Source organism: Danio rerio, chromosome 2 (assembly GCF_052040795.2).
Source record: "Danio rerio strain M-AB ecotype USA chromosome 2, GRCz13ab, whole genome shotgun sequence".
In the NCBI taxonomy this organism is placed as follows: Eukaryota; Metazoa; Chordata; class Actinopteri; order Cypriniformes; family Danionidae; genus Danio; species Danio rerio.
Window position 1 is genome coordinate 845,366 of NC_141022.1, and position 13,818 is coordinate 859,183.

A 13,818-nucleotide genomic window follows, 5' to 3' on the forward strand; every position below is an offset into this window, starting at 1 on the left:
CACCAAACTCACTGATTCGAATGATCTGTTCTGAGTGAGTCTTTAGGCAGTGACTCACTGATTCATATGATTCGATAAGAGTGAATCTTTCGGCAGCGACTCACTAATTCACATGATCTGATCAGAGTGAATCGTCAGACAGCAACTCACTGATTCATATGATCTGATCAGAGTGAATCTTTAGACAGCGACTCACTGATTCAAATAATCCATTCAGAGTGAGTCTTTATTAAACAACTTAACGATTCAAATGATGTGTTCAAAGCAAATCTTTAGGCAGCGACAGACTGATTCAAAAGATTCTTTCAGAGTGAGTCTTCACTAAACAACTCACTGATTCAAATGATCTGTTCAGAGCGAGTCTCCACTAAACAACTCACTGATTCCATTCAGAGTGATTCTTTACTAAACAACTCACTGATTCAAATGATCCATTCAGAGTGAGTCTTTACTAAACAACTCACTGATTCAAATGATCTGTTCAGAGTGAGTCTTTACTAAACAACTCACTGATTCAAATGATCTGTTCAGAGTGAGTCTCCACTAAACAACTCACTGATTCATTCAGAGTGAGTCTTTACTAAACAACTCACTGATTCAAATGATCTGCTCAGAGCGAGTCTTCACTAAACAACTCACTGATTCAAATGATCTGTTCAGAGCGAGTCTCCAGGCAGTGACTCACTGCTCTCACATGAAAGAATCAGCTCAGCAGGTCAACCTGAAGGATGTCTATCTGTATCTACAAACAAGCACACTGTTTTTATCTGGCATCCACAGAATGATGTCGAGAGCTCTCTTATTGCAGGATAAATATATATTTCTATTGAAGGACCTGAAATAATATATGATTGACACTTTTTTAATAGCTTAAAGGCATCTGAAGCGGAGAGAAACTGGCGGCTTTGTTGAACCTGAGCTCATTGCATTTAGATGATGATGAATAAATCCAGCAGGCCGTGTTCAGATAGCTGTGTTCCTGCACCTGTCACCACACACACACACATGTGTTTGTCCTCCGGGATGACAGAAAGCGGGGGCTCTGGGAATGCAGGAGCACGTCAAATCAAGCGCAGCGTCGTGTTAAAGCAGACCTCACACACTTTCATCCACAGACTTTGTCGCAGCTAAATAAACCCAGCAGATTAGGCAGACACCGCAGGCGCACACACACCATGGACTGCTTCTTGAAGGGCAGATACATTTGGATTGTTGGCAGCGTGTGTTTTATGGCCTTGTATCTCTGGCACACTGTCTGGGATTTACTCTTGTACCGCAGGAAATCCAGATCTTCAGCGAGTGCACAGGTGAATACACTGGGTTACAAAACACCCCAGCATTGCTGACAGTGCTGAGATTGGAGTATCTGATTTGTTTGCAGCTTCATTTGCCTGTAAATAATCACAGTACTAATAATAAACGCTGCTGAAGTCATGCTTGAGTTCATTTCTTACATGTTTATTAATATTTAAGACTGTGCAGTCTGTTGTTTGATATATGATTGCTTATTATCCAGCACTCGGGGCAGTTTCTCAGTGTTGTATTTTATTTTGGACAGTTCTCTGCTTCTCAGCTTATAATGTTATCAAGAAAATTAAACCCCCATTATTAAAACAATCATAATTACATAAAACACAATATATAATAAAGATAAACAAGCCATTCAGTTTTTGACCTTCATGAGAACGCTCTGTTTGAATGGGCGTGGCCAGTTGTAGACTCTGACGTACACGCCTACTTCTGTGATTGGCTTAATATTCTACATATTTACGGTAGTTTGAAAGCGCATGGCTGGATGTAGACTCAGAAATACACGCCCACTTTTGTGATTGGCTGACTGATTTGCATATTAACAATTGCTTAAATGGGCATGGCTGTTTGTAGACTCGGAAGTACATGCCCACTGCTGTGATTGGCTGACAGTTCTGCATATTAACAGTTGTTAAAATGTGCATGGCCGATTGTAGACTCAGAAGTACACGCCCACTGCTGTGATTGGCTGACTGTTTTGCATATAAACAGGTGTTTGAATAGGCGTGGCAGGATGTAGACTCAGAAATACACGCCCACTTTTGTGACTGGATGACTGATTCGCATATTAACAGTTGCTTAAACGGGCATGGCTGATTGTAGACTCGGAAGTACACGCCCACTGCTGTGATTGGCTGACTGTTTTGCATATTAACAGTTGTTTGAATAGACAAGGCATGATGTAGACTCAGAAATACACGCCCACTTTTGTGATTGGATGACTGTTTTGCATATTAACAGTTGTTAAAATGTGCATGGCCGATTATAGACTCTGAAGAACACGCCCACTCCTGTGATTAGCTGACTGTTTTGCATATTAACAGGTGTTTGAATAGGCATGTCTGGATGTAGACTCAGAAATACATGCCCATTTTTGTGATTGGCTGACTGATTTGCATATTAACAGTTGCTTAAACGGGCATGGCTGATTGTAGATTCGGAAGTACACGCCCACTGCTGTGATTGGCTGACTGTTTTGCATATTACCAGTTGTTTGAATGGGTGTGGCCACTTGTAGACTCAGAAGTACACGCCCACTGCTTTGATTGGCTGACAGTTTTGCATATTAACAGGTGTTTGAATGGGTGTGGCCAATTGTAGACTCTGAAGTACACGCCCACTGCAGTAATTGACTGATAGTTTTGCATATTAACAGTTTTAAACAGGCTGTGCAGTAAAAGTGGGCGTGGATCTTCAGTGGAGGCGGAGCTTATCCTCTCTATTAGATCATAGAGTAGAAGATTTCATAACTGTGATTTGGCTTCAATCTAAGCTGATTTTAGAGCAAGTACAAAGTGTTTAAATCTGAAACTGACAGGATGATTTTATAGCACTGCGAGCTCTCATAATGTCAGGAGATCCAGAGGATTTTGGTTTCTCATTTTATGACTCCTTTAACAAAAATAAACACACTGAAGTTCTATTTCTAAATGAAGAAGTGCTATATTTAAGTGCAGTCATGCGTGTGGAAACAATGCAAGCGTTTAGCAGTGCACACTAAACAGCGACGTCATCATCACAGACGATAATAAACTACGGTATAGAGTATATAGACTATAACAGTGTGTTATAAAGTCAGTCTCCTGTTTCACAGACAGACTGAGGAGCTGTCAACACCATACAGCTTTAAGACTTTACAACAGGATACAGATGCCGTGTGCTGAGGGCAGAGTAGACTTTCATTTCATCTGATTATAGACTGGAGTCATTGATAATCCATGATATAATCCATAATCACTCTATAAATGCTGGGTTGTATTAACCCAATGTTGGGTCAAATATTTTCGGGTTTATAGTTTCAATAAATCTTAAATTAAAAAACTTGGGTGTGTCTAAATTTGACCCAAACACTGGATTACATCAACCCAGCCTGGTTTACAGTGTTGAGATTGGAGTATCTGATTTGTTTGCAGCTTCATTGGCCTGTAAATAATTACAGTAGTGATAGTAAATGCTACTGAAGTCAAGCTTGAATTAAATATATATTAATTATCTGGTTGTGCAGGCTGCTGTTTGGTATGATCACCTGTTCTCTGGCACTCAGGGCAGCTATAATACAGAAAATACTTCAGATATGAAGAGCACTGAATGTGTTGATGTTCGTTTGGTGGTCTCGTCTGTTTATCTAGCTGTGTTTAGGCTGAATGATGTGCTCTCTGCATCTATTATTAAAGCGTGAGCTGATTTACGGCCTCTGCTTGTTGTCTGCACGCAGGATAAATGAGTGGAGAAGCACATATATCTGGCATGAGACAGTCCTCTATTCCAGTTGCATCATCCATCAGCCTTTATATGTAAATATATTGAAAGTTGCAACATTGCTCAATAGATAAATTCACTAACAGCAACACAAACGATAGGAAAGCTTTTGCTATTTCACTCCAACAATATTTATTGACAGAGAACATTTAAACAGAATCAATACTGATGAAATAAGTGTTTCAAAGATTGAACACTATAAATAAAAGAAAGAAAATAAGCAGACAAACAGGTTCATGAGCAGTAAAACACACTGCAGAGCTTTAAAGCCAGACAGAGTGTAAAATACACATGGAGATTTAATATAATCAAGCTGCCATCTTACAAAGATATCGACTCAAGATTTACTGCAGATAGCAGACTTAACTTTTCTGAGAAGACCAAGTTGTTCAAATCAAACGAACTATTTAGAGTGAATCTTCACTCAGTGACTCACTGATCCAATTGATCTATTTAGAGTGCGTCTCCAAGGCAGCGACTCACTGATTCAAATGATCCATTGAGAATGAATCTTCAGTCAGCAACTCACTGATTCAAATGATCCATTCAGAATGAATCTTCAGTCAGCGACTCACTGATTCAAATGATCCATTGAGAATGAATCTTCAGTCAGCGACTCACTGATTTAAATGATCCATTGAGAATGAATCTTCAGTCAGCGACTCACTGATTTAAATGATCCATTGAGAATGAATCTTCAGTCAGCGACTCACTGATTTAAATGATCCATTGAGAATGAATCTTCAGTCAGCGACTCACTGATTTAAATGATCCATTGAGAATGAATCTTCAGTCAGCGACTCACTGATTTAAATGATCCATTGAGAATGAATCTTCAGTCAGCAACTCACTGATTCAAATGATCCATTTAGAATGAATCTTCAGTCAGCGACTCACTGATTCAAATGATCCATTCAGAACGAATCTTCAGTCAGTGACTCACTGATTCAAATGATCCATTCAGAACGAATCTTCAGTCAGCGACTCACTAAATCAAATGATCTATTCAGAACGAATCTTCAGTCAGCGACTCACTAAATCAAATGATCTATTCACAATGAATCTTCAGTCAGCGACTCACTCATTCAAATGACCCATTCACAATAAATCTCAAGTCAGCGACTCACTGATTCAAATGATCCGTTCAGTGAGTGTCCAGTCAGCAAATCACTGATTCAAATGATCTGTTCAAAGCAAGTCTCCAAGCAGTGACTCACCGATTCAAATGATCCATTCAGAATGAATCTTCAGTCAGCGACTCACTGATTCAAATGATCTATTCAGAACGAATCTTCAGTCAGCGACTCACTAAATCAAATGATCTATTCAGAACGAATCTTCAGTCAGCGACTCACTAAATCAAATGATCTATTCACAATGAATCTTCAGTCAGCGACTCACTCATTCAAATGACCCATTCACAATAAATCTCAAGTCAGCGACTCACTGATTCAAATGATCCGTTCAGTGAGTGTCCAGTCAGCAAATCACTGATTCAAATGATCTGTTCAAAGCAAGTCTCCAAGCAGTGACTCACCGATTCAAATGATCCATTCAGAGTGAATCTCCACTAAACAACTCACTGATTGAAATGATTCATTCAGTGTGAGTCTCCAAGCAATGGGGTGAGCAGAATAATATTATGTCAAAAGGAGAGACACGATTATTCCACTTCCCCCATTGGCAGATTATTTGGCTTGTTTTAAGGAAAAACTCACTTCATTTTGACTCATTATTTTCGTGCTTGTCTAATAAATGCTTCTTGATTTAAGAGTTTTTAGATATTTAGACTAGAAACAAGACAATGAAATCTCCAAGAAAGAAAAGCAAATCCCGAATAAAAGCAAAATAAATGATGAGCACACTTCAGTATTTGGGTTTAACACATTAACCTGCAACACATGACACACTTTTCAGATTCATTACATACTGTTTGTAGCACAAAGCAGTAACAAGTCCACACATTAGCTATGATTTGATCCACATCTGAGATCTGTTCTGCTGTAGAGTCCCTTCTTCTCTTATTTTAGGATATTAAATCTCGTTGTTGTACTATAGTATCTGCGCTATATCCTTCAGAGCATTACTCCGGTGCTGAGCGCAGCGCTTGTGTCTCATGTGTCTTCATGTTTGGAAAGTTGGGCGGCTGACAAAATGGCAAAACGACACCAGGAGGTGGCAAAGCACGCTCAGATGTCCCGGGACACAGTGTCCTGAAGGGGAATATGGATGTCATGATAAACTCAGTCACACCCTGTGTTTATATCTGTCTATCTCTGCTCCGTTTGGAAACTGTCAGTAATTCATAAATCACATATTAAAAGCCACAAAGTCAGAATTATTCGCCCTCCTGCGAACTTCTTTTTTAAATATTTCCCAAATGATGTTGAACAGATTCAGGAAATGTTCACAGTATTTTCTATATTAATTTGTTCTTCTGGAGAAAGTCTGATTTGTTTTATTTCGGCTAGAATAAAAGGAGTTAATTGTTTTAAAGACATTTTACGCTCAATAATATTAGCCCCCTTCAGCAATATTAGTGTTGGATTGTCTCCAGAACAAACCACTGTTATACAATGACTTGCCTAATTACCCTAACTTTACCCTAATTACCCTAGTGAAGCCTTTACATGTCACTTTAAGCTGAACACTAGTGTCTTGAAGAATATCTAGTCTAATATTATTTACAGTATTCATGCCAAAAGTAAAATGTACCAGTTATTAGAGATCTATTATGAGAAATTATTATGATTATAAATGTGTTGATGAGAAAATCTCTCTGTCAAAAATTAAGGACAAATATATATATACAGTTGAGGTCAGAATTATTCGCCCCCTTTTGATTTTTGTTTTCTTTTTTAAATATTTCCCAAATGATTTTTAACAGAGCAATGAAATGTTCACAGTGTGTCTGATAATATTTTTTCTTCTGGAGAAAGTCTTATTTATTTTATTTCGGCTAGAATAAAAGCAGTTATTAATTTTAAAAAAAACATTTTTGGGATAAAATTATTAGCCTCTTTAAGCTAATTTTTTTTCGATAATCTACAGAACAAACCATCATTATTCAATAACTTGCCTAATTACCCTAACCTGCCTAGTTCACCTTATTAACCTAGTTAATCCTTTAAATGTCACTTTAAGCTGTATAGAAGTGTCTTGAAAAATATTATTTACTGTCATCATGGAAAAGATTCAATAAATCAGTAATTAGAAATAGGTGTTTAAAACTATTATGCTTAGAAATGTGCTGAAACAATCTTCCCAGAACAGAACAGAAATTGGGGAAAAAATAAACAGGGGCGCTGATAATTCAGGGGGGCTAATAATTCTGACTTCAACTGTATAGAGGTGGCTAATAATTCTGATTTCAACTATACATACAGCACATTCACTCTTATACCTTTCCACATACTTGATTTCTATCCAGAACAGAAGATATTTAAAGGACAGTTCACCCAAAATTGAAAATGTTGTCATCATTTACTTGCCCTTTATGATTTTGAACACACAAGATATTTTGAAGAATGCTGGAAACCTGCATCCATTCACTTAGTGTTTGTTTTCCTACTATGAAAGTCACTGCTTTTCAGCTTTCTTCCAAATGTCATCTTTAGTGTTCTACACGAGAAATAAACTAATAAAAATGTTTAAAATCCCACGAGGGAGAGTAAATAGGGAGTGCATTTTATTTTGGGGTGAATTTTTCCACCTGTTAAAACAATAAACTAGAAATTGCAATTACATTCTTTTCTGAAATACTTCAGCCCTACTAAAAATACAAGACTAAATTCAAGACCGTAAAAGACTTAGGACTGTGTTGCCTAATTTGGGAAACAAATCCCGCTTGTTAAGTCATGATGCATGAAAAACAGTTTCTGGGTCCAAGCTGCTACTCATTTGAATAATAATATTTTCAACAGGATGCGTACAAGTAATATATTTGTGCATTTACACTAGATCCAAACTCGGTCCTGGAGGGCCGGCGTCCTGCAGATTTTACCTCTAGCTTGCTTCAACACACTTGCAAGGATATTTCTAGAAAGCCCAGTAAGAGCTTGATTAGCTAGCCCAGGTGTGTCTGATTGAGGATGGAACTAAACTCTGCAGGACACCGGCCCTCCTGGGCCAAGTCTGAACATCCCTGCATTAGATTAATCAGTACCAAAGGCAAAACTGATGAACAAATCTAACAAAAAACTGAATATCACGGTCCAAAAAATTAACACATGGGGTAAAAATGTTAAATAAAATTGTAATAAACAGTAAAAATCCAGAGAAACATAAACAATATCAAATTCAGTTGACTAATTTTGTAGTTTAACTGGTTTAAATGCATGATGATGTTGAGTGGCAAACTCTTATTTTAATGCATATAACTCTTTAATAAAACTAAAATACATCATCTATATTCACTGAGAAATAGATCTAAATATTGCTTTTCAACAGGAGGTATCCTCATTTATGCTGAGCACTCTATATATTCATGCAACTTTGCCAAAGTACAATTCGTGCTTGAACCTGTTGGGGATTTCAGGTCGTTCTGGCCTGGACACATTCATCTCACCTTGTCTGATAGGTGACACATTTCGCCTCAATCTCTGCAGCGGCGTCTTCATTACCGCACAACATGTGTTATTGAGCTCCTACATCAGTCAGTGAATGGTCTGAATGTGTTGTATGTGGGCTCCAGCAGCTGTGCGCTCCCGTTGCATTCGTCATTTTCTCAGCGCACAGTAAGACTTGGCTTCAGCTCTCCGAATGCTTCCATTACATCCCATCTCTCCGGTTTCATTGTAAACTGCTAGTAATATAAACTGCAGAGAGCTCCTGTTTACTCCACAGCTTTACGGTTGTGTTGTCTTCAAATGGTGGTTTTGCATTACTCTGCCACTCACTGTCCAAATTTACACTCTGGCGATGACCGTCGATGTGTTTTTCTTGGTATGCTGATGGGCAGCAAATATCTAATACTTTGCTGACGGTCAAACTCACGCTGGAATGCTGGTGTTCTTGCTTGTACGCTGAGTACACACATTGCATGCCTTGACATCACCAGCATTTCGTCATAAATACTACATTTATGTTTATTTGTTTAGCAGATGGTTTGGGGCAAATGCAACTTACAAATAAATAAAATAAGCATTTAGATGAACAGAAACAGCAGTATATAGAGCCATGACAAATCTAAAATGTTTTTTTAGACACTACAGTTTAAAAATGTGTGGTGTTTATAAGGTGTCGGGTGCATATGGAGAGGAAAAGTCTCCTACAGGTTTGTAAAGCCCACTCACCTGTGTAAACTTAGTAAAATGATTTTAAATCAGTGAATATTTACTGACTTTCTAAAGAAAAGTGGATTTTCAAACTTGCGTTTGCTCTACAAAATGGATCATAGAGACTTCAGATTTGGCAAATTTATTATTCAGGACGTTTTAAATCAACGCACCAAATTTAAGCAATTTCCTATGGTTCATAGATTGCTTATGGGTAATATAAATAATAATATAAATTAAATTTAAAAGTGAGTAAACTAATTGCCTTAAACGTATTAAGTAAATGAACTATGTACATAATTATGAAATTAAGTTGTCAACTGAATGGCTCCAGTTTCAACCGGTTTAGTCACTTTTAAGGAAAAGTGAATTTTTACATTTGTGTTTGCTTTACAAAATGAATCATAGAGACTTCAAACTTAGCAAGTTTACTGTTCAGGACAATCTAAACCAACGCACCAAATTTCAGCATTTTCCTATTTATGGTTCATAGATTGCCCCTGGGTAATATCAATAATAACGTAAGAGAAAACTAAAAGTTACTAAAAGTGAGTAAACCAATTGCCTTAAAATTATTAAGTAATTGAACTCTGTATAATATAATTATAAAAATTAAATTAAGTCAAATCAGCACTATTTTTTACTTGTTTAGTCACTTTCTAAAGAAAATTGAGATTTCAAATTTGTGTTTGCTCTACAACATGGATCATAGGGACTTCAAATTTGGCAAGTTTACTACTTAGGACCACCTAAATCAATGCACCAAATTTCAGCATTTTTACTTACGGTTCATAGCTTACCCTTGGCTAAAATCAATGATAATCTAAAACAAATCTAAAAGTTACTAATAGTAAACCAGTTGCTTTTTTTTTTATAGTTTCAGTTTTAACCGGTTTAGTCACTTTTAAAGAAAAGTGAACTTTTAAATTTGTTTTTGCTTTTCAAAATAGATCATAGAGACTTCAAATACTTTACAGGACAGTCTAAACCAACGCACCAAATTTCCGCATTTTTCTATTGATGATTCATAGATTGCCTTTGGGTAATATAAATAATAATCTTCTAAAAGTTGCTAAAAGTGAGTAAACCAATTGCCTTACAATTATTAAGTAAATGAACTCGGTATATAATTATAAAAATTAAGTTAAGTCAAATTAATAGTTCCAGTTTCAACTGGTTTAGTCACTTTCTAAAGAAAAGTGAATTTTCAAATTTGTGTTTGCTCTACAAAATGGATCATAGAGATTTAAATTTTGGCAAGTTTACTATTCAGGACAATCTAAACCAACGCACCAAATTTCAGCATTTTCCTATTTATGGTTCATAGATTGCCCTTGGGTAATATCAATAATAACGTAAGAGAAAACTAAAAGTTACTAAAAGTGTGTAAACCAATTGACTTAAAATTATTAAGTAAATTAATTCTGTATATAATTATAAAAATTAATATAAGTCAAATAACAGCTCAATTTTTTACTTGTTTAGTCACTTTCTAAAGAAAATTGAATTTTCAAAATTTCTGTTTGCTCTACAAAACGGATCATAGGGACTTCAAATTTGGCAAGTTTACTATTTAGGACCACCTAAATCATTCCACCAAATTTCAGCATTTTCCTACTTACGGTTCATTGATTGCCCTTGGCTAATATCAATAATAATACAAAAGAAATCTAAAAGTTACTAAAAGCGAGTAAACCAAGTGCCTTAAAACTATTAAGTAGATTAAAATATGTACATAATTATAACAAAAAGTCAACTTATTAGTTTCAGTTTCAACCGGTTTAGTCACTTTTAAAGAAAACTAAATATTCAAATCTGTGTTTGCTCTACACATTTAGTTCTAGAGACTTCAAATGTGGCAAGTTTACTATTTTGGACAATCTAAACCAATGCACCAAATTTCAGCATTTTACTAACGGTTTATAGACTGCCCTTGGGTGCTCTCAATAGTAATATTAAAAAAATCTACCGAATATACAGTACTAAGGGCTACAGCATGATTGGTTCCCATCCTCTTATAAATTATTGAATAACATTTACTGGGATCTGGATATATTAGTATAACCTAGTATAGCTAATTAACTAACTAATTGCATTTTACTACTGGAGTTGTCCCTGAACACATTTGTGCTGCCTCGTCACACTGTATCTATTTAGTCTTAGACGGAGAGGAATGATGAGTGTCTGCATGTCATCAGCTGGTGTTTCAGGACAGGTGATGGAGGTCTTGTCATAAACACGGTCCACTTTGATCCCATTGTTCACAGCGCTGTTAGTGTCAAATGTCCACTGCAGGTCTAGAGTGAAAATAAACACTAGATGTCTTCTTCTCTTTAGACTTGCCATTAAATGAAACATACACCATGAGGAGTTGCACGAGTTATAGACATATCAGTCATATTATCCACCAATATTTGGTCAGTTAATAAATGTGTGTACCCGCTTTCTGTTGCATCCTATTAATGGCAAGCTGAATTAAGTCTATATTGTGTTAAAAGGTCAGTTGCCTTACAGAATACATAAATAATTATTAGTCCTCCAGCGAAATCATTTCTAAATATTTCCTTTTTTAAATAGTTTGATAACTTTGTCTTCAGCTTTATGTATTTACGTTAGTCTTTCTGCCAATTAAATCCATTGGCACCTTCTATAAATCAGTGGGTCAAATGCTGCATGTGACTCTGAGACTCTGATGGTTCTCGCGTTGGCGCATCTCAATGTCCTCATGCTATTCTGAGAGGAAACATTTTGTTTGGTGAGAATCCCATTTGAGGAATATAGAAAATAAACACTGGTGTGAAATATACTCTGCACTACTACTAGGTCAAGTAGGTCAAGTCAAGTGTTATTGGACAGAGAATCAAATTTCATTCTCAAAGTTAAAACTGAACTGCCTGGATTGCAGATGAGTAAGATTTTTCTGGAAATGGAGAGCGAATCAGAACTGACACAAGTTAAAAACCATACTTTCAATACGGTTCAATGCTAGGCCTTTTCCAATGACCTCTTCACACACTACTTGTCTTCATTTCTTTCAATATATGAGCTCTTGGAATTTCTGGAAAATTCCATCAACATAAACTCTTCACATGCCACATCTCCGACCGAACCTCTCAAGGTGAAAGATAAGTCAGTCCTCAAGTTTCTTTCCGTTGATTCTGTGAGCAGCCGTTTCGGGAAAGCGAGTGTCTCCGGGGCCCCTGTGACACCTGGCGGGCAGGAATCTGACATGGCTTTAAAGCGTCTCCAATATCAGACGGCAGTCCCAGAGCCAAACATAGCCCCTCCTCAGGACCTGCTGACGTAAACCCCCCTGTACCACTTACATTTCCTGAGACCGGCTCATTCCATTCTTAATATGAGCCGCAGTTTGCAGAGTCCGTCAATGGAGAGGAAGAAAGAAATGGACGGATTATTTGGTTATCAAGGGATTTAACATGATTTTGTCCACTGGATTTGGTCTCCTTTTTGAATACTTGGCTTCATCTACACATTCATCCACTCCATTGTAAGGTTTCCCTGTTCTTGTCTCTTTGGTTTTTCGCTGACGTACCATGAGTTCTGCTGACGCAAACACAGGCATGGACCTGCTCCAGGTTAGGATCGAGTCTTTGAGCAGTAAAATGGACCGGCTGATTAGTATCCAGGAAAAAGTGCTCAGCCGACTGGACGGCATGTCTCAGGACATCGACGGAATCGAAAGAGACGTAGAAACGCTGAAAGTAGAAAAGGAGGAGATCCACTTCCCTCCGGTGATCCGCACCGGCACAGGCAACCAGATGAAGGAAATGTGTGAAGAAATGAACAGCATCATGCTGGCGGTGAACCAGCGCTCGGAGCAGCAGACGCAGAAGCTGGAGGGAATGGAGAAACTGGTGATGAGCATCCAGCAGGCGGTCAGCTTCATCGGGGAAACCGTCAAAACTTCCAAAATTATGGATATTATGTTCAAAGGCCCGGCCTCTCGGAAGAGCAAAAGCACTCCGGGACTCAAGTCAAAGGATAGCAAGATCAAACCCAGCAGCAAGTGTGAGAACAGTGAGGCGGTCAGTGCTAAGGTGAGTTATAGAGCTGTGGCCACACACTGTTCCAGAGATCGATCCTGAGAGTTACACAATGCATCGCTATTCTCTATTGAATAGATACTGTGTTGTTTTTGACCACAGGAGGCGCTCTTTTAAACTGTTTTAACACCAGATGGCAATCTAGACTAGTTTTTAACAGCAGATGGCGCTCTAGGCTAGTTTTTAACAGCAGATGGCGCTCTAGGCTAGTTTTTAACAGCAGATGGTGCTCTAGGCTAGTTTTTGACAGCTGATGGCGCTCTAGGCTAGTTTTTAACAGCAGATGGCGCTCTAGGCTAGTTTTTAACAACAGACGGTGCTCTAAACTAGTTTTTAACAGCAGATGGCGCTCTAGACTAGTTTTTGCACAGCAGACGGCGCTCTAGGCTAGTTTTTTAACAGCAGATGGTGCTCTAGACTAGTTTTTTTTACAGCAGATAGCGCTCTAGGCTAGTTTTTAACAGCAGATGGCGTTCTAGACTAGTTTTTGCACAGCAGATGGCGCTCTAGGCTGGTTTTTATCAACAGATGGTTCTCTAGACTAGTTTTTTTTTTACAGCAGATGGCAAACTCGGCTAGTTTTTAACAGCAGATGGCGCTCTAGGCTAGTTTTTAACAACAGATGGCGCTCTAGGCTAGTTTTTAACAACAGATGGTGCTCTAAACTAGTTTTTAACAGCAGATGGCGC

The 13,818-nt window shown here is 37.8% G+C and overlaps 1 protein-coding gene across 15 annotated transcripts in view; it reads left to right on the forward strand.

The window, feature by feature from the left end:
- Positions 1-13,818, forward strand: part of mylk4a (myosin light chain kinase family, member 4a) — a 44,024-nt gene that overhangs the window by 9,830 nt on the left and 20,376 nt on the right. For 6 of the 15 annotated variants that reach the window (XR_015478050.1, XR_015478051.1, XM_087240251.1 and 3 more), the window contains exon 1: positions 12,410-13,123. The exons of 5 other annotated variants lie outside the window; for them this stretch is intronic. Coding sequence is in view for 4 of the 10 variants with exons in the window: in XM_087240251.1 (XP_087096377.1) it covers positions 12,620-13,123 (504 nt within the window). In the remaining 6 variants the exon portion in view is untranslated. Of the gene's footprint in view, positions 1-1,063; positions 1,308-12,409; positions 13,124-13,818 lie in introns of those variants that run through there. 4 more of the 15 variants (XM_087240256.1, XM_087240257.1, XM_087240259.1 and 1 more) reach the window with 1 other exon arrangement.